The sequence below is a fragment of the Erinaceus europaeus genome, chromosome 13 (genome assembly GCF_950295315.1).
Source record: "Erinaceus europaeus chromosome 13, mEriEur2.1, whole genome shotgun sequence".
Classification (NCBI taxonomy): Eukaryota; Metazoa; Chordata; class Mammalia; order Eulipotyphla; family Erinaceidae; genus Erinaceus; species Erinaceus europaeus.
In genome coordinates, this window is record NC_080174.1 from 89,245,083 (window position 1) to 89,265,852 (window position 20,770).

The 20,770-nt window shown below is 37.9% G+C and overlaps 1 protein-coding gene across 2 annotated transcripts in view; it reads left to right on the top strand.

The window, feature by feature from the left end:
• LRRC7 (leucine rich repeat containing 7) overlaps positions 1-17,015 on the top strand; it is a 583,417-nt gene extending 566,402 nt beyond the window's left edge. For both annotated transcript variants that reach the window (XM_016189360.2, XM_016189361.2), the window contains one exon: positions 14,916-17,015. In XM_016189360.2, the coding sequence (XP_016044846.2) occupies positions 14,916-15,023 (108 nt within the window). In that variant the 3' untranslated portion in view covers positions 15,024-17,015. The remainder of the gene's footprint in view (positions 1-14,915) is intronic.
• The last annotated feature ends 3,755 nt before the right edge of the window (positions 17,016-20,770 follow it).

Consider the following 20,770-nt stretch of genomic DNA (forward strand, 5'->3'; position numbering starts at 1 on the left):
GAAAGGAAGGAAGGAAGAAAAGAAAGAAAGAAGGAGTCGGGTGGTGGTGCAGCAGGTTAAGCGCACGTGGCGCAAAGCTCAAGGACCCGCATAAAGATTTGGCTTCGAGCCCCCGGCTCCCCATCTGCAGGGGAGTCGCTTCACAGTCGGTGAAGCAGGTCTGCAGGTGCCTGTCTATCTCTCCCCCTCTCTGTCTTCCCCTCCTCTCTCCATTTCTCTCAGTCCTATCCAACAACGACGACATCAGTAACAACAACAGTAATAACCACAACAACAATAAAAAACAAGGGCAACAAAAGGGAAAATAAATAAATATAAAATAAAAAAGAAAGAAAGAGGAGAGAGACAACCTACAGCACTGCCTCACTGTTTGTGAAACATAGTCGTGCATATGGGGATCAGGGGTTTGAACCCAGGTCCTTGCACTTGGCTACATGTTCATTCAAACAAGTGTACCACCACCACCTAGCTTCTCACTGTATATATATATGGTATATATACACATATACATAAATATATATATATTTATAAGTATAAATATATAATGTATATATAAATATATATACATATATGTGTATGTGTATATATATACATTATATATTTATATATGTGTGTATAGATATATAATGTATATATATGGTATATATACACATATACATAAATATTAATAATATGTAAAGTTCAGTACAAATAATATAAAAATGAGAAACTGTTTTACAAATCAAAAAGAATAAGGTATGGAAACAGGGGTCTAGGACATGCTTAGTAATAAGCACAGAACTTCTATGATAACATTCCAGCTTTTATCAGTGCCCTGGTATATATCTCTCTCCCTCTCTCCTCTCTCTCTCTATCTCTCTGTCTCTCTCTCTCTCTCTTTCCATAAAATTAAATAAATTTGGGGGCTAGGCAGTGGTGGTGCACCTGGTTGAATGCATATGTTACAATGACCAAAGACAAAGGGTTCAAGCCCCTGGTCCCCACCTGCAGGAGGGAAGCTTCACGAGTGGTGAAGCAAGGCTGCAGGTATCTCTCTGTCTCTCTCCCTATCTTCCCCTCTCCTCTTGATTTCTCTCTGTCTGTATCCAGTAAATAAGTAAATAAAAATACTTTAAAAAATTAAATTTTGTTGAAAGCAGGAAAATCAATAAAGACAAAAATAAGTGTTTTAGGCCGGTTCTGACTTCCATATTTGATGAAAATTAAAATAACAGGGGCTGAGTGGTGGTGCACCTGATAGATAAAATACATTATCATGTATGAGGACTCTAGTTCAAGCCCCAGTCCCTACCAGCAGGATTGAAGCATATGTCTATCTTTCTCCTGCAGGGGGAAAGCATCTCTATCAGAAAAGAAAGAAAAAGGGAAAAAAAAAAAAAAAAGATCACCTGGGACAGTATAGTCACTGTGCAGCAACCTGGTGGCAAAAAAATAAATAATAAATAAGAATTAAAATATCTCTGGGTAAGGCAGATGGCATAATGGTTATACAAAGAGATTCTCATGCCTGAGGGTCCAAAGTCCCAGATTCAATCCCCCCACCACCTTCATGAGCCAGAGCTTAGCAGTGCTCTGGTAAAAAGAATGTGTATGTATATGTATAGATAGATAGATAGATAGATAGATAGATAGATAGATAGATAGATAGATAGATGTGTGTGTGTACTTACTGGTTCTAATGAAGTGAATTTTTACAAACAGTATATTTTCTACTTATTTGGGGAAAAAATTATGAAAATCTCATTTTTTCCAAGTAAAATAAACAATGCAGTAAGTTCCTATCTATACACAACCTCGTGCTGGAGGTAGACATGCCAGAATTCTATAGAGCAGAAGTGAAGGCAGAAAACAGAGAGTAAAGAACTAACAGATAAGTTTAATAAAATGAATTCCCAGTCCATTTCCTCAAAAGAACCATTTCTCCACCTAAACAGAAAATAACTTTAGAGAAAGAGATTCATTGACTGATTCATTGACTGATTCATGACTGATTGATTGATTTTGTTGTTCTATTTTGGCAAAAAATGAATGAATAATGTACATCTTCGAAGGAAAATTTTTTGCAAGCCAATGTAGGATATTCATCGTTAGAGATATTTATTCAGCAGTTGAAAGTCAGAGCAAATGAAAAAAATCAAGGCAAATGAATAAGTAAACGTCTTCAGAATTACTATTTATTATCAGTTCTGTGCACAAATTCCTATACAAATTATTTGAAAAGTCTTTAGTTGCATCATTCCTATCTTCCATGTCTTTTTTTAAACCTCAATTCATGAAAAATTCATGCTCCAGACTTTTATACACTTCAGAAATGTTTATCTGTGATTTATTCTATGAAAATGGTTTAACAGTGCAGCAAAAGCCAATAAGGCTTAAAGCTTTTTCATATTTAAAAAGTTCAGTGTAAATTTTTTATTAAATTAACTCACTAAGAATTTAAGGTCTGTTGTTCAAATTTTTCTTCAGATAATTTGGCACAATATCACTCTAGTATTGATTATGCAAACTACTCAGCCCTAAATATACCCCAATACTTAATGAGAGCACTCTATCAGATTAAAATTCTGAAATGAGAATTAATTCAAGGTGGCTAATATGAAACAATTGTATTTACATAGGGTCACTGCTATTTCCACTAGTACCTTAGAATTAGGCAACATATTAATCCTTTCTTAAATAAAAAAGAAAAAAAATTAGGCAACATAAAGACTCTCCTAGTAGCTCTAATATAGTTGCTGTATTATTCAATTTTCCTCATTCCCGCAACTATAGGCATGAAAAGCTTGGGATATAAGTGTGTTTGTGTATGTGTGTATATGTGTGTGTGTGCATGTGTGTCTACTGGCCCTTGTAATATCTCTTCCTTAAAAATATTTTTAAATCAACCAAAAATCACATACCCTGTTTTCATTCCAATTCTCATCTGAATTCTAAGAGTATACTATCCTTATTGGGGAATTCCACCAACCTTGAGGCAAACATTTTTTTAATATTTATTTATTTATTTATTTATTTGATAAAAATGGAAAGAGAAAGAGGGGGAGGGAGAAGGGAGAGGAAGAGAGAGAAGCAGGCCTGAATCTCTGCTTCACCGCTCTTGAGGCGTCCTTCCTACAGGTAGAAACCAGGGGCTTGAACCCAGTGCTTAGCCAGGTGTCCCACCACCAGGCCCCATGGAAAACCCTTCTGGAAGTTTTTTTTTTTTTCCAGTAAGCTTTTTTATTTATTTATTTATCTATTTAAAAAAAAAAAGGAAACACTAACAAAACCGTAGGATCAGAGGGGTACAACTCCACACAATTCCCACCATCAGAACTCTGTATCCTAGCCCCTCCCCTGATAGCTTTCCTATTCTTTATCCCTCTGGGAGTATGGACCTAAGGTCATTGTGGGATGCAGAAGGTGGAAATTCTGGCTTCTGGAATTGCTTCCCTGCTGAACATGGGCATTGACAGGTCGATCCATACTCCCAGCCTGTCTCTCTTTTTCCCTAGTGGGGCGGGGCTCTGGGGAAGTAGAGCTCCAGAACATATTGGTGGGGTTGTCTGCCCAGGGAAGGCTGGTTGGCATCATGGTAGCATCTGGAACCTGGTGGCTGAAATCTATGGATACGTGTGAACGTAAGTCTAAGTAGACACTATTTCATTATGAACTTTATACTGACTCACTGCAGACTATTGTGTACTTTTGCTTTCAGGTATATATTTTATCATAATTTATGGATACGTGTGAACATATGCCCTATCTCATGGGACCTGGTCTATATCTAGGTTTTGGGGCTTCGTTAGGAACTGAACCACCTGGAGTGGAATCAGAGAATCCTATGAAAGTAATGGTGTCACCCAAAATGGAAAATAATTTTTAACATTAAAACTTCAAGTAAACACAAGAGAATTCCTGCATCCTCTGGAGAATTTCTGTTGCATGAACATCTATAATTCATCGACTTAACAACATAGGGACAACCAAAATACATTTTGTACAAGATACCAAGTAGAATTAAAATAAGAAAAGATATTGCCCCCCCAAAATAAAGACGATAAGAAAACTGTTGCTATATTTTCAAGTCAGCTGAATTAGAAACCCATTAATTACATCTTCATGAAGCATAAACTTTTTTAAATCTTTTCTTTCTTATTAACTTCATTTTAATTGAATAAGCTCATTCATTTATTTCTCATTTTTCATGAAATTGCAAATTTCCTCAAAATTACACTTATTTTATTATAATCTTTGATAGACTGCTTCTGTACTTCTATACAACATACATGTAACAAAATGTGGCAACATGTTTTAGAATTTCATTACCATTTATTTTTCACATCATCTTTGCATTTATATTATACATAAACAGAAGTTGAGAAAGAAGAACAGGAAAGGAGACACAAAGCAGAATTTGACTGAGTTTGGAGAATTGCACCAAAGTAAAAAAAACTCTGAGGGAAGGAGGAGGGCAGATTTTCAGTTCCACTATAAGGGGTGGGGGTAGGGACAAAAACCCTGGGGGGCAGGAATGGTGTTAATATACACTCCTATTAACTTATAGTCTTATAAACCACTAATCAATATTTTGATGCATAGGCTCTGTGTATATATTCCCTCCATCTAAGCACTTAAGGTTTCAAATTGGTAACCTGATTGAATTTTAACAGTAAGCTTAAATTGTTAATATATTTCTAACAATAACTTTTTCTTTGAAATATTAAATCACCTATAGTCTTAGACCAAGGAGAACAGAAGCAACTGGTCTTGTCATTATATAAGATCCAGTTATTTGTAAATGGCTTTAAATGACATAAGTCATGGTGAGGTCTTGTATGGTACAGTAGATCCTAACCATGGCATTTTCAAAGTAAACCAAACTTCCAAATAACTTGACTATAACAATAACTATATATTGCCTTCTTAAACTCTAAGACAGCAGGAACCTCCTCCATTCTCTATAATACCCATATTTCTCCCAGTCTTGGAAACTCTAGGGTGTGGCTTGTGACAGAAGCCAAACCTTCCACCTTCTGTACCCAATAATGATGCTGGGTCCAAGCTCCCAGAGGCCTCATCATTTTTAACAACTACATAGTAGTCCGTTGTGTATACGTACCACAACTTCCTTAACCATTCATCTGTCACTGGGCATCTAGGTTGCTTCCAACTGGGAATGTAAGTTGGTCCAACCCCTACTGGAAAACAGTCCGGAGATTCATCAGAACTCCAGAAATGAACCTGCCTTAGGACTTAGCAACCCCTCTCCTGGGGATTTACCCAGGGAAAACATAAACACCTATCTGAAAAGACTTATGCACACCAATGTTCATGGCAGCAGTTCTAGTACTCCTTTAACTAGGCCTCTTGTGGTTCACCAAATTTGGGTATAGATCTAGAGAAATCCCTGGGGACTAAAGGATAGATAAGAGTCCCAATATTTACATGGATAAATAATAGGTGCAGTTCTGTGTCAACAGCTCTACTGTAAACCATTAACTCCCCACAATAAAGCAGGGAAGAAAAGTTCTGATATTTATTTGACTCATGATGTAATTTATTATTCTACTTATTTCCTTCTGGGAAAACAGCTCTGTATTTGTATTTCTAACCATATAACTCTAATTTGTACTTCAAAGCATAAAAAATGAAAAACCTATGCTTTAAATCTGTATTAAAATGGGGTGTCCTCTCTAGCCCAGAGTTAGAGCCCAGTTTATTGATATGAGTCTAATTTTGAACATCCTCAAACCTGGTTTACTGGGAAAAGACCCAGATTCAAAGCTAGAATAGCCTGGTTTCTGCTTTGTCCTCTGTGCTACAGAGAAGTTGGGTGAAATAGAGTTACCAGGAAAAAAATATTTTGTAACCTATGACTTCTATACATTCTGTCTCGACCCCCTTCAAAATGACACCTTCCACTTGCTCTGCCTATATGGCTTAGAATCCAGTCTTCCTGTCTCCTTTCTGCTTGCATTGGTAGTTGTGAGAATCCCTGCTTTCCTTTCTTGTTAGACTTTCTGGCTAGTGGCAGATTTCTGCCACCATTTAGCAGGAAGGATTGGGCCCTGTCTTACCTTTCCCTCCCTCACTTGAGAAAGATTTTCCCAGATGCCAGCAAACACTGTCAAAAAACAAACACTACCTTTCATTTCTGCTCTACAGGTCCAAAGCTATAACCCTCCTCTCTTCCCCACAGTTAATTTCCCTTCTGTCACGAGGCTGTTTTCTAAATGTATTTTCTGACAAATCTCTCAGCATCTCCCTGTGGTTAATACCAAGCTCCAGAAAAGCCTAACCTCTCTGGCTAATGCTGTGTCCACTCTGACCTCCTTCATGAGCTGTTGTCTCTTACTTCTAAATATATGATCAACATTTCCATTGTAATGTATCATGGGTACCACAAGCTGCATTGTCCTCCCAATTAAGCTTGCTTTTCCACCAGCATCTCCATTTTCTGTTGATGGCATCACAGTTTGACTCTTGTCCATCCAATCAGGTGCCAACTCAGATTCTACACTAAGTTTTCTCCTTTTTAATCTGTTTCCTTTCAAGTCTCCTGGTACTGCCCTAGCAGATAATACAACTTAGTTTTTCTATTTTTAAGAGAGAAAACTCCCCTTGCTGTGGTGAAAGCTGAATTTTTTAATTAGTGGTTTAATATTTGTTTACAAAATTACAAGATACCAGGGGTACAATTCCATACCTTTCCTAAAACCACCAGAGTTCTGTGTCCTCATGCCCTCCATTGGAAACTGCAGTAGTTCTCCCAAGATCACAGATATGGATTGACTATTACTTCTATAAACTGTCTGTCTATATTCACACAATTCCCACCACCAGAATTCTGTATCCCATCCCTTCCCCTAATAGCTCTGCTATTCTTTATCCCTCTGAGAGCATGGACCCAGGGTCATTATGGGCTGCAGGAAGTGGGAGGTCTGGCTTTTGTAATTGCTTCCCTGCTGAACATGGGCATTGGCAGATCAATCCATACTCCAGCCTCTCTCTCTCTTTCCCTAATGGGGCAGGGAGATGGGGAGATGAGGCTCCAGGACACATTGGTGGCGTCATCTGCCCAGCAAAGTCAGGTTGGCATCATGGTAGTATCTGGAACCTAATAGCTGAAAAAGAGTTAAGATATAATTCTACCAGCATTTTTTGAATTAGTTTAACTAAACATTATAGGAACCTGAATAAGAATTATAGCTTTGCAACTATGGTAAAAAAAATTATGTTGAGAAAAATTAGAAGAAATATTATGGTATTAGATATCCAGTTCTATGTGACCTCAGTCAAGTTGCTTGGTCTATCTGAGGTCTCTTTCATTTGAAAACTAATGGTTGCAAAACCAAAATTCTCACTGAAATTTGTAAATTTTAACAAATATTGCTTCTATGTGGTGCATCTTAGAACTCTTCCCTGAGTGAACTGTTGTAGAATTTGCTTAAAAGAGCCAATTTGCATGTCCTGGGCCAGAGGAGAATCCAGGCATGGACTCTTCTGTCAAACACATTCTTCTTCTTTTTTATTTTTTATTTTTATTTCTTTATTCCCTTTTGTGGCTCTTGTTTTATTGTTGTAGTTATCGTTGTCGTCATTGTTGAATAGGACAGAGAGAAATACATACAGGAGGGGAAGACAGAGGGGGAGAGAGAGACAGACACCTGCAGATCTGCTTCACCACCTGTAAAGTGACTCCCCTGCAGGTGGGGAGCCAGGGCTCGAACCGAGATCTTTATGCCAGTCCTTGCGCTTTGTGCCACCTGCACTTAACCCACTGTGCTACCGCCCAACTCCCATTCTTCTTTTTTTAAATAATTTTGATTAGTGATATAATAATGATTGACAAAATTGTCATATAAGAGGAGTGCAATTCCATACAATTCCTACCACCAGAGTTCCATGTCCCATCCCGTACATTGAAAGCTTCCCACAGCCCCCACTCCCCACCTGCACAAGGGAGACTCTGCGAATAGTGAAGCAGATCTGCAGGTGTCTTTCTCTCTCCATCTCTACCCCCCCCACCCTTCTCAATTTCTCTCCTGTCAAATAAAACAAAATTTAAAGAAAATAAAAAGGGGTGTGAGAGGGGAAGGGAGAATGCCTGCCAAAAGTGGTGGATTGATTGAGCAAGGTCATATTAGAGATAATAAGTTAGGTATCATACTCTCCGAGCTTCAGTGGACTAAGCATATTTCACCTGTTTACTATTTTCTTGATCAATAAATCCAACAGTAACAACAATATATCTCCCATCAATCATATTGTCTACTCCAGATCACCATGTGAGCAAAAGCAACAGTAAGTGGAGGTCAGCTATCTGGTTTCTATTTACTTATTTGCCACTAAACTTATCACTGGGATACAATGAATCCACCACTCCCAGAAGCCAATTTTTCCTTTTTTTTTTTTTTTTTTTTTACTTATATTTGATAGGACAGAGAGAAATTGAGAGGAAAGTGAGAAATGGAGAAAGAGAGGCAGTACTACTTCATCTTCCTTTCTAGAGGTGAGGACTGGGAGCTTTAATCCAGGTCCTTGCATGTGGTAATGTGTTTAACCAGGTGGACCACTGCCTGGCCCCTTTTAAAATTTTGGTAGCAAGAAATTTGGACTGTAAAATATCCAAAGTGCTACTCAACTATAGTTTCCTGTCACTAAAGTTAGAAAAGCAGCATACTTGCACATGTAGTCATTTGGGCATATACATACTACATATCACAGAGAAATTCAAAACACATGTATGCTCCTATTTATAGGATTTTTCAAAGGTCCCATTAGTATGTCCCTTCCTTTACTATAGTTTAAAAAATGTAGTATTATAGACCCTTCTTTATTACATCAGTAACCAAGCCAATTTTACTGAACTGGAAGTAAAATATAATGCCAGGTGATTGTAGACCACAGTTTTTCTGGAGAGGCACTGCTATTTTAAATTCAAAAAAGTCAAAGGAAGTGAAATGTATTCAGTAGGTGGTAACTTGAAATAAAGCATAAAAAAGTAAAATAAAAAAGACAAGGAGTGCCCAGTATCAATCAACTGGGAACAGTCGGCTACTTAGCTTTATCTTTCTACTTTGCTAAGCAGTGTGCTTAACTGACTCTTCCGTATCACGGAGTCTCACACTGCAAGGAAAGCAGTCATACAGCTATTGGCTAACAAGACTGGCTCTTATCAAGTCTCAAAACTATTGTGTTTCAACCTCCCTACATATTACTAATAAGATTCATTCTGGTAAAGAAAATCTTCCACTTAATAGACAGAAAAACCAGAGAACCATGAATATTGATGACAGAGAAATGGGCATGTTTTGTGGCATCCGTATCAAGTAATAACCAAAGGGTAGGCTGAAATTGAAAGCTGAGGTTAATTGTATCTAAAATGAATTTTGATTCGTGTTTAACATAAATTAAAGATGAATTTAACCTAATTATATCAAAAACGATCAGATGATTCTTAATTCACAGATGGAAGCCATGCCCACTGCTAATCCTCCTCCCTCTCCTCCTGAGGGGTGGCTCACTTTAGTTATATTGGCCAGCACTGAGAACTACTACACAGCACACTTTCGTTGAACAACAGAGAAATAGAAATGAGCTCTTTTGTGTTGAAACTCACAGCTGAGGCTACGACCAAGGAGGCGGTGGTAACTCCTCAGTGTTGATACTCAGGAGGACTACTTCCAGCAGGTCATCTGGCGTCAGGCTTCCTCTTCGAGGTTCTGAAACGCAACCGTCTAGACGCAGATGAGGCCAGTACAGAGCCTAACAAAACAGATACTGAGAAAGGCGACCAGGAGTACAGTGGATACACATTTGCTGTTCACATGGGTTAAAGTGAGAAGCGGGGAGTCAGTCAGGCAGTAGCACAGCGGGTTAAGCGCACATGGTGCAAAGCGCAAGGAGCGGCCTAAAGGATCCCGGTACAAACCCCCAGCTCCCCACCTGCAGGTGTCTGTCTTTCTCTCCCCCTCTCTGTCTTCCCCTCCTCTCTCCATTTTTCTCTGTCCTATCCAACAACGATGACACCAACAATAGTAACTACAACAATAAAAACAAGGGCAACAAAATGGAATAAATAAATATTAAAAAAAAAAAAAAAAGCCTGAGGAAAGTGAGAAGCGTTGTTGTAGCAACACAATGTCCATCATCACTCCAAAAGAGTGATGCTCACAGGGGCCAGGAGGTGGTGCACCTGGTTAAGCACACATGTTCCAGTGCTCAAGGACCTAGGTTCAAGCCCCCAGTCCGCACCTGTAGGGGGAAAGCTTCTTGAGTGGTGAAGCAGGGCTGCAGGTGTCTCTCTGTCCCACTCCATCTCTGTCTCCCTCTTCGTCTCAATTTCTGGCTGTCTCTATCTAATCAATAAATAAAGATAATAAAATATATTTTAAAAGAATTTAAAAAGTATCATCCCACTTAAAGAGAGAGGGAAAGGAGAGTCGGGCTGTAGCACAGCAGGTTAATTGCACGTGGCGCAAAGCACAAGGACCAACATAAGGATCCCGGTTTGAGCCCCGGGTTCCCCACCTGCAGGGGAGTCGCTTCTCAAGCCGTGAAGCAGGTCTGCAGGTGTCTTTCTCTCCCCCCTCTGTCTTCCCCTCCTCCCTCCATTTCTCTCCGTCCTATCTAACAATGACAACATCAACAACAATAACTACAACAACAATAAAAACAATGGCAACAAAAAGGAAATAAATATTTTAAAAAGGAGAGGGAGAGACAGAGAGAGAGAGAACCGATACTCACCATTAACATTGGGGAGAGGCTCCCAAAGGATTTGGGAACAGTATCTCACCAGAACTGGAAAGGATGAATGGGCAAGCAGTGGTGACAGCAACTAGGAGACTGCACAGGAGTTGGGAAGAGACTATCAACCACAGCCTGAATAGCAGAGTGGCACTTTGGTCCTTCTTGGAAGCCTTTGTTCTAGTGGCCTTGACCTTGGGACAGACCTGAAGACTTTTCTTTTTTCCTTTGAAGTCTAGCCAGGTGAATGATTACACCGTAAAGCATTAACACCCACAATAAAAATTAATAAGTAAAAAGTAATAAGATAAAATAAAAATGAAAGGCTTTTTTTTCCTGGTGATTACCATAGTTCACTGTATACCAAACACCTCGGCCATAACATGATTTGCTTCTGTGCCATAATGTTCTGAACTGCACCTTCATGGCTTATGTTCTTTGTGATGAATAGATACTGGTGGGAAACACCTTGTTTAAAGAAAGTGATGGTTAAAAAAAAAAAAAAGGCAGACTTTTGGATTTGAATTCTGCCTCCATTATACCTGGCCTTTCAGAATAGGCACACTGTAAATAAAATAAAGGTACATAGTTTTATCTTATTTTCCTTTTGACTTTATAATAATATGCAGTTTTCTCAGAATAGTACTTTAGATAATACTTTACTGAGATGGCTGCTTTGCCTGGATTCCTTATCCTGTAATAGTTTTTATTTTGTCTTGTTCATCTTTATAAAGAAGAACAGTTAGACTCATGACATTTTTTACCTAGTCTAATGACAGAGTTCTGATTTTGGGATCTGCCAGAAGACTGGTACTTTTATACTTGGTCTGTTTTACTTTTGTTTTTAAAGATAAAATTTAATCCCCATCTGTCGGGTCTCTGGCGGGGTGATCTCCAGGGGAAAGGTAACAGACCGATTCTTTTTAGAGTAACGACACCGGGGAGCTCTTCAGCGTGCTCAGAACTCGTTTATTAGCAAAGTGGACATGAGTTAAATAGAAAACCAAACAAAGGGAATTATTCTTGAAATATCTCAGAAATTACAGGTTTCTTAAAGGTCATCTTGCCCCTATGGTAGGGGCCTGGTATGACAGGAATTGATGAGTTACAAGACAGTTATTCTCCATGACGCAAGCAACTTAATTATCCAAAGGTATTTGAGAGAAGCATAGGGGTTAAACCAGAAGGGTGAGACAGAGAGAAGATGGATATCAAAAGGCCATATAGTTTGGAATTTCTCTTGTCTGGGGTCTGAGGTGTATGATGGAGTGTGTGATAAGGTGTGTTCTTCTGTGATCAGAAGGTGACTTTGAATAAGTGAATCTGCGGCCATGTGGCCTGCAGTTAATGGAGGGAAGTACTGGGGTTTCTGTGGGCCTGAGAGTCAAGAAAGAAAGAACTAAGTCTGAGTTTCCCCCCTTTTGCTCACCTCGGTTGAGAGAGACTCACCAAGCGGTTATCTTCTCAGACCTCCATCCAAGGATGGGGGTATTTCTCCCTAAGCTCTATCAGGCTTACACATAGTCCCAACATCCCCAGAGACCCGATACCCACCCCACTCCATTCCCCTCCCCCCCTCAAAAAAAAGTTTGCTTTGAATCTGAGGATAAAGTGACGTCAACTTAAACTAATGACACATCCAGCTTATAACCAAGTTTTTGTTTCTGCCTTTATTTATTTATGAATTCTCTATCAAAGTTAATTATCATGGTGTCTGAGTGTTGATTCATCCTATACTAGTATGCCTGAGGGTTCTACTCAGCGCAGAGGAGGTATGCAGTCATTTAATTGGGAAAAATCTAGGTTTCTGATGCCAAGGGGTTAAATCCTCTTCTATTTAGTTGTAGTGACATACAAATACTGTTTTATTTTTAATCAGTGATATTTTGACAACTGTTTAGTTATGGTACTGAAAAGCAATGACAGTACTACGTATCTTGTTTTTCTTGGCTTTTTTTAAGCCCACACAAATTATCTTTTGAATTTTTATTTTTCTCTTTTAATTTTTTTATGTTTATCTATTTGATAAGAATGAGAGAAATTGAGAGGGAAAGGGAAATAGGCAGAGAGACAGGCTCCTGCAGCCCTGCTTCACCACTCATAAAGCTTCTCCTCTGCAGGTGGGGACTGGGGGCTTGAACCTGGGTCCTCATGCATTGTAATGTGTGCACTTTGCCAAGTACACCACCACCCAGCCCCCTTGTTTTGAATTTTGATAAAATTACTTTCTCTTGGTCTATGGTGATGGATTTAAAATTAAAGGGATATCTCATTTTAGTGTGGAAATAATAGAAGATTGTGTTGTAACGGATACATGTTGATTATTGTACTTTTTGAGGGGTGGTCAGATCTTTACAAGAGGAAAACTATTGATACAAGTAATTTTTTTTTAAGAAGAGCACTGCTCAGCTCTGGCTTATGGTGGTGTGGGGAACTGAACCTGGGACTTCAGACCCTCAAGCATGACAGTCTCTTTGCACAACTATGATGCTACTTACCCCTGCCCTAAGTAATAACTACATGTAGTTAATTTTCACTTTTTCATCATGGTCAAGATAACATTTTTTTTAACCTTGAGTAAAAAACAGTTAAATTGCTTAAAATGGCTTTTGTCTGAAAAGAACAACTGCATACTTGAAGACAAACACTTCAACATTGAATTGAAAAATATAAATTTAAAGTTAGTTCTGTACCTAATCTATGCAGGTTCAGTAAATAAGCAATTATTTGAGGGAGGAAAGGTAGAAACTAATGACTGAAAAGATATTTCAACTAAGCCTGGAAGCAACCCAGATGTCCAACAACAGATGAGTGACTTAACAAGTTGTGGTCTGTATACACAATGGAATACTACTCAGCTATTAAAAATGGTGCTTTCACCATTTTCAGCCCATCTTGGATGGAGCTTTAAGAAATCATATTAAGTGAGATAAGTCAGAAAGAGAAAAATGAATATGGGATGATCTCACTCACAGGCAAAAGTTGAAAAACAAGACCAGAAGAGAAAACACTCAGCAGAACCTGGACTGGAGTTGGTGTATTGCACCAAAGTAAAAGACTCTGGGGTAGGTGGGGGGGAGAGTACAGTCCTGAAAATGGATGGCAGAGGACCTAGTGGGGGTTGTATTGTTATATGGAAAACTGAGAAATGTTATGCATGTACAAACTACTGTATTTACTGTTGACTGTAAAACATTAATCCCCCAGTAAAGAAATTAAAATTAAAAAAAAATAAATTTTAAAAAAAGTTATTTCAACTAATAAGAGGTGGAAGCCCCATCCCATGAGGATCCAGATTCAAGACTGGGTTGCCACATGGGGTACGCTGGAGTCTATGTCTCTCTTTCTGTCTCTGTCTCTTTCTCCATCCATCCCTCCCTCAAACCAAAACTATCTAAAATGAAAAAAAAAATCTTAAAAAGGTGTAGAGTTGGGCAATAGCGCAGTGGGTTAAGCGCACTTGGCGCCAAAGACCAGTGTAAGGATCCCGGTTTCCCACCTGCAGGGGCGTCGCTTCACAGGTGGTAAAGCAGGTCTGCAAGTGTCTTTCCCCCTCTCTGTCTTCCCCTCCTCTCTCCATTTCTCTCTGTCCTAACAACAACGACATCAATAACAACAACAAATAACTACAACAATAAAAAACAAGAGCAACAAAAGGGAAAATAAATAAATATATTAAAAAAGGTGTAGAAACTGAAAATTTTTCAGTAAATCAAAGTAAAATTTAACTATGCTCTATGTCTCCGTTTCCATTAAGATAAATGAAATATTTGACCAAACTGATTCATAGCGATGGTGTAATAAAAAGGTGACAATCCTATGGTCACTTACAGACAGTCTCCACTAAGATTATGCAAAAACTCAACCAGCCAGGGCTACAACAGAGACAAACTGTACTATTTTAAGTACATGTGTGTGACAGTCACCAGTGTGACAATACCAGGATGGTCCTGTGTAGGTCATATAGTGGACCCCTGATAAATACATGTTGAATTAGAAAACTGGGTAGAAGCTGAGTGAAATTAACTCGTTGTCTCTGTATTGACGCTCTTATTGTGAAGTTAGAAAACTGACGACTTTTTGTTGTTCAATAATGCGCTCTTAAGTCTTGTGATTAGAAACAATGAGAAGATGACCATATAGCTCGCACTGATGATCATCTTTTGTTTGTGCTTCTACAGGCTAATGGACACAGTTTTGTACACATGGAACATGAAAAGGCTGTATTACTACTGAAGAGTTTCCAGAATACAGTAGACCTAGTTATTCAACGTGAGCTTACTGTCTAAATATTTTTTATAAGTAGTGAAGATACATCTAGCTGAACCTAATGTTCAAAACTAAATTTATACTTAGAAAGAAATTTTGCCAATTGCTGGACCAATGGCAAACATTAGTGCCAAATGTCGAATACTGTATGTTAGCACTGATCATCCTTAAAAATGTTAACTATAAATAAGATGTTCCTGTGGTTATGTATCAGTTTAACTGTCAGCCTTTGGCTGTGCATTGGTGCAGTTTTGAGTTCCTTTCTTTCTTTTTTTTTTTTTTCTCTTGTTTGTTTTCTAATCAAATAAGTTTCTTATTGAAGTGGATTTCATATAATTTCAGAGCACGGAAGCACACACAAGCTCTTTACGAATTCTGCTCTCCATCAGAAACACTGCCTCAGAGTTGTATATGCCTTTATACAGAAAACATAAAGAATTGTAATTCCCATAAAATATTTCTAGCACAAGGTATATGTTGGCATATATACAAAAAGAGTATAGAGAAAAAAACAATATTTTCATAAACTAAACATCTCGGATTGAGAAAGAAAATATATCTTAAAATAAGACTTTACTATATTGAATCTTTTTTCAATAAAAATTACATGATAATGCCTTATGAAAGTGACTGTACATATGGTATAAAGTGTTTATATTTGGTTCCATATTCATTTCCTAAATCTCATAACACAGAATGAAACACTTCATAAATTAGCCATTTATCTCTGGGACCTGAATAAAAATAGGACAGATTAATTTGTTCGATGCCTTTGGCTGATTACAGTACATGCAGAGTTGAGAAACAGGTAAAAAGCTGATTGTAGATAAATCTTTTTGACCACAAATTTAAGCAGTGAATGATGGGGTGGCAGGAAAGGTATTGCTTTATTTATTTCAAGTTTGTGTTGATTATAAACTGTAGTCCTTGTGACTTCTTTTCTTCTAAGTGTAGGGTTTTTTTATGTTGCTTTCTCTGAATTGCTACTTTTGAATTATTTAAAAATGAGTTTAGGGGAATTGGTAAATTTTATTATTAAGAAAGACTTCTGTCAGAAAGATATGGTGGGGAATTGAAAAAGCTTTGGTATTTAAATATGAAACTTCAAATATAATTTCTCAGAGCTATTATTAATTTCAGTGCCTGGTTTTAGCAACAGAAAGAGAAAATACTAGAGAGAAAACAGCATGATTAATACAGAATTGGCTGTTTATTACACTGAAATTTTTCTTTATAGTAAAAATTCATTTTGTAATCCCTTTTTGAGATAAGATCTTACTTTGAAATTTCAAAATAATTTTCCAAAGTTGGCTGTATGCACTTTATCATACAAGTTCTTTCTCTTCAAAGAAGTATATATATACATAATGAATTTACTTTTTATATATTACGGTTCAGGTATTCTATTAGAATTTTCCAATACTATTACATTTTGATGTCATCAGAGCTCTGAGAATAATATTTGCAAGTTAAATGTTTTAGAGGGGCATTGGAAATATTGTATTTTTGTAGGGTCTATTAAAGCAAGTGTCACTTATTAGAAGTACAGTGGTAGTTTTTGACAATAGAATTTGTCATTTGAAGGCAAATGATATTTCGCTTTATAGATGATGTACTAATCTTGTTGTTGCTTTACATCAGCTAGACGTCAATCCAGAACTTTATAGGATTTGACACTAAGCAGATGATTAAATTATTGGCTATTTAACGTGTTTCCAGAATTAACTTTTTAAGTGAAGTTTAATATATTGACAGTTTCTGATGAGAAATATCTTTCAGAGACTAATTTCCTTTGCCAAAAAGTCACACCACACCATCTTACCCAGATTCTTCTGTAGGATGACCATCCCTAGCCAAGAGAAACCCTCACTGACCTTCACAATCACCTAAAGAAACAACAGTCAAAACAGTTGTAGTTTGGTGGTGAGGAAACATCTTACATCATGCCATCAGTTTAGTTCACTTGTTCATGGGGAGAGCAGAAGATTTCCCCAGTCTCTCTCTCTCTCTCTCTCTTTTTTTTCTCCTATGTCCATTTCCTTCATCAAAACCAGGACTTCAGGAGATGCTTTTGAGGCACTGAGCAGAAGGGATTGAGTCTTGATCCCAGTAAACAGCTCTGCCCCTCCTAATGTGACCTCTTTGCAGAGTTGGTGAGGAGGAGGAGGAATGATGTCCTAATCCTCCCTGTTGTGCAGTTCAGAAGTGAGGGAAAGAGGGAAGGGATCCCTGAGTAACTGGAAAAGATATCTGACATCCCCATGCACTTCCTGTCATTTGTATTGCTGTCCTGAGTACCACAGAAAGGTATGTAATGAAGAAAAGAGGCATTATTTAGGTGCACTGGATATAATAACTAACCACTTGATGGAGAAAAAAAAAAAAAAAACCCAAACTAACTGATTCTCGGGTAATCAAAACCAGTAAGATACTAATTTTGGAGTATTCACCTTTTCTCAAAAGTAACTGGTCTTGTTACCTGAAACTAGAATCTGATTTATATTTTTTAAAAAGAGAAGGGATTTTAAAAAGGAAAATTAAAAATAACAATGAAGAGGATTGGAATTAATTCTTGCTAGCTCCAGTAGAATCTACCTCTTGGTCCCTGGCTTTTATTGGAATCTTTCTGCTGAGGAAGCTGTCTGTAGCTGATGGATCAATGGGACATGGTGGAGGGGAAAGAGGAAGATTAGAAATGACCAAGACAAACACTGGAAAGTATTCATAGGGTTGCTGTAGATCTTGCAAACCAATTAGAAACAAGTGGACACAGAATTTTGGGGAGTAAGACACCAAGGTTACCCCCAGAGCTTTGTGCTTACACAGCTTTGCCATTCCTGGTGGTCGTATCTTTCCTTTTTCTTTCTAAGAGGAGGTAAAAGACAGAGAGAAATAGAGGGGAAGAGAGAGAGACAAAAAGATGCACCTGCAGCACTGCTTTAATGCTTGTGAAGCTTCCACCTGCAGGTGGAAGCTGAGGTCTTGAACCTAGGTTCTCATACATGGTAATGTGTTCTCTACACATCAAGTCATGCAAAGAAGCATCATGGTTGCAAAATATAAATGTGGTTTGCTTTCACGTGAGACGCTCAGTCAGAAGGTGATACAGATATCCTTAGCATGCTACCATATTGTTTATGAAACACAGAACATTTCTGTGTCTTAGTGAATTAGAAGTGTCATTACACAGACATTGGTCTATTGTCTCTGGACCTCACCTTCAAAATGGAAAGCAATGTTTGAAGAAGGGGTGATGAACCGACATGAACTAGTTTTTGATCTTAAAGATAGTTACACATGTGTCACTAATATATGACCCTATTTTAAAGTAGAACTGAAATATCATTTGCAAAGCAAACAAAAAAGAGGTTATTCAGAGAGAGGGAAGACTTGAAGAAATCAAATTTATGTATTCAAATATTCAGTGAAAAGTATCTTAATTTGCCAACATATTTAGATGAAGCCAGGAAAACATTTTGCTTATGTCATGACATTTTTTAATGCCTCTACCAAATTTTTAAATGTTAGAAGATATGCTGTTTGCCAGTGTTTGTTGATGTACGATGCAGCTGTTCATCAGTTTTTGACCCTCGCTGGCACACAGATAAAAAGCAAAGTCTACTGTGATGAGTACATTCTGTTCTCGAGCAGCAATACAACATACCAGGTAAATAACCAGATTTACTAGAGAAATACCACTCTAAGTCTTCGGTACATTCACTCAGACAGCAAGTTTGACCAATTTCTAGTACTGACTAAATAGCAGTTTACTTGAAACACTTGGTCAGTAAAAAAGGCAAACAGTGCAATTGAATAAATTAAGAGGATAAATCCTTTAGTAGAAAAGCAAGTTCGAGTTTTCAGTCAAACTCCTTTCACAAAAACGCTGAATCTTTCTGAGTCTTAATAAGAGCTTCAAACGCAGCACCCTCTCTGATTCTAGCTACCTGATCTCCTGGGCTTAGGGGGAAATCTCTCAATTCCTGATCACTCCCAAAAACTTTTTTTTTCTTTAGCAGTATGAACATGTTCTGGTAAAAATCAGCCTGCTTTGCCCCAGAATAGATCCCTATCACTCCTCCCCACCTCCTCCCCGCCAAGTATATGGTATTAACAGCAAGAAAATAGAGACATTTTCCAAAGGGCTGTGGAAAAATGTATGTGCATGAGTAGAAACAACATGAGTTAATTATTACTGGAAATTCTTCTGTATGCTTTCAGCTCCATGTGATGTAAACTATTTGGAGAGTGGGGGAGGGAGAGAGAGAGGAGAGAGGAGAGAGGAGACAGAGGGAGAGGGAGAGGGAGAGAGAGAGAGAGAGAGAGAGAGAGTTTTAAAGCATCCTTTGTGGAAAACTAAAACAAACTCAATCACCTTTTTAATTACTGTCTCAGCCTTCTGGGACATTCTGTTTCTAACATGTTTAACTGACCTCCCTTTATCACTGCTGTTGTTACCACAGATCCAAGTCTCTAATACTCTGTGATTTTTTTTTTCCAAAGGCCACTAGTGGATGGTTCTTTCTATTCTGCTGACAAAAGAATAAAAGTTTCCCTTAGAGCTCTAATAACTGCTTGGAGACCAATGAATAGTAACTGAAGATTCCAGTTTCCCAGTGTGGGAAACTTTCTTGGGTGATCAAAGTGTTTGATATGGTAGCATTAAAGCAAGATTCATAGATAAAGCACTTATGTCTCTGATGAGGGCCAGAACAGCCTGTGTGCAAAGTGAGACTGGCAATTCTTAGTAGAACTACGTTTCCCTTCTGTTTTTAAAATATTGGATTTTACAGTGCTGAGCACTTTCTGTGTGTCCAACTTCAAGTGTGTCACATAATTGTTATAAGTGATTGATCTAAAATTATTTGCAGTATCATTACACTTCAGAGGTCCAGTCTCGTTCCTCTACATATATATGTCATACACATACACACACACGTGTGTATATAAGACATAGACACCCACTACCAAAGTTCCAGTAGGCATCAGTTTATATGGTAGAGTTTCCCAACGTGGATGCTGTGTGAGAAAGTCAACTCAAACTTTGTAACAACCCCTTGAGCACGGAAGTGCATAAGGGAAGCCTGGAAGGAGAGAGGCTCAGATATAGAATACAGGATACAGGTGAGGAGAAATGTAGCTTCCTGGCTGTGGGTTGCAACAACACTTTTTGACCTAATTTTATCCCATAGCAGCACCTCAAGCAGTAGAAGGTTGTCAAACTCAGGCTATGTACATATATATATATATACATAAATCAATGAAATCTGTGACTTGTTCTTTTAGGGTTGGACCTAATGTAAGCCTGGTCAGAAGAAAAACCTGTGGGTTAAATTTCCAGGGGTGTGACTTTTCAAGCTAACTTAATTTTCTTTCTTTCTTTCTTTCTTTTTCTTTCTTTTCTTCCTTCCTTCTTTTCCTTCTTTCTTCCTTCCTTTCTTTCTTTTTTTTTTTCCCACAGCACTGCTGAGCTCTAGCTTATAGTGGTGTAGGAGATTAAACCTCAGACATGAGTGTCTCTTTGCATAGTTTTGCAGAGTCTCTACACTCTGTAATTCACCTTAAAGAAAAAGGGCATTTTTTTAATTCTTTCAGCTAGTAGGATTTCCCTTGTTCATAGGTATGAATTCTAAGAAGGAAAGAAAAAAAAAACATATAAACCATCCAATCTTCCTTTAGTTCTAAAAGTCTACTTTTTCTTAATCTACCACTGCTGTACTATGTATGCAATTTTTTTTTCCTTTTCTTCAAATAAATGATGAGTAAG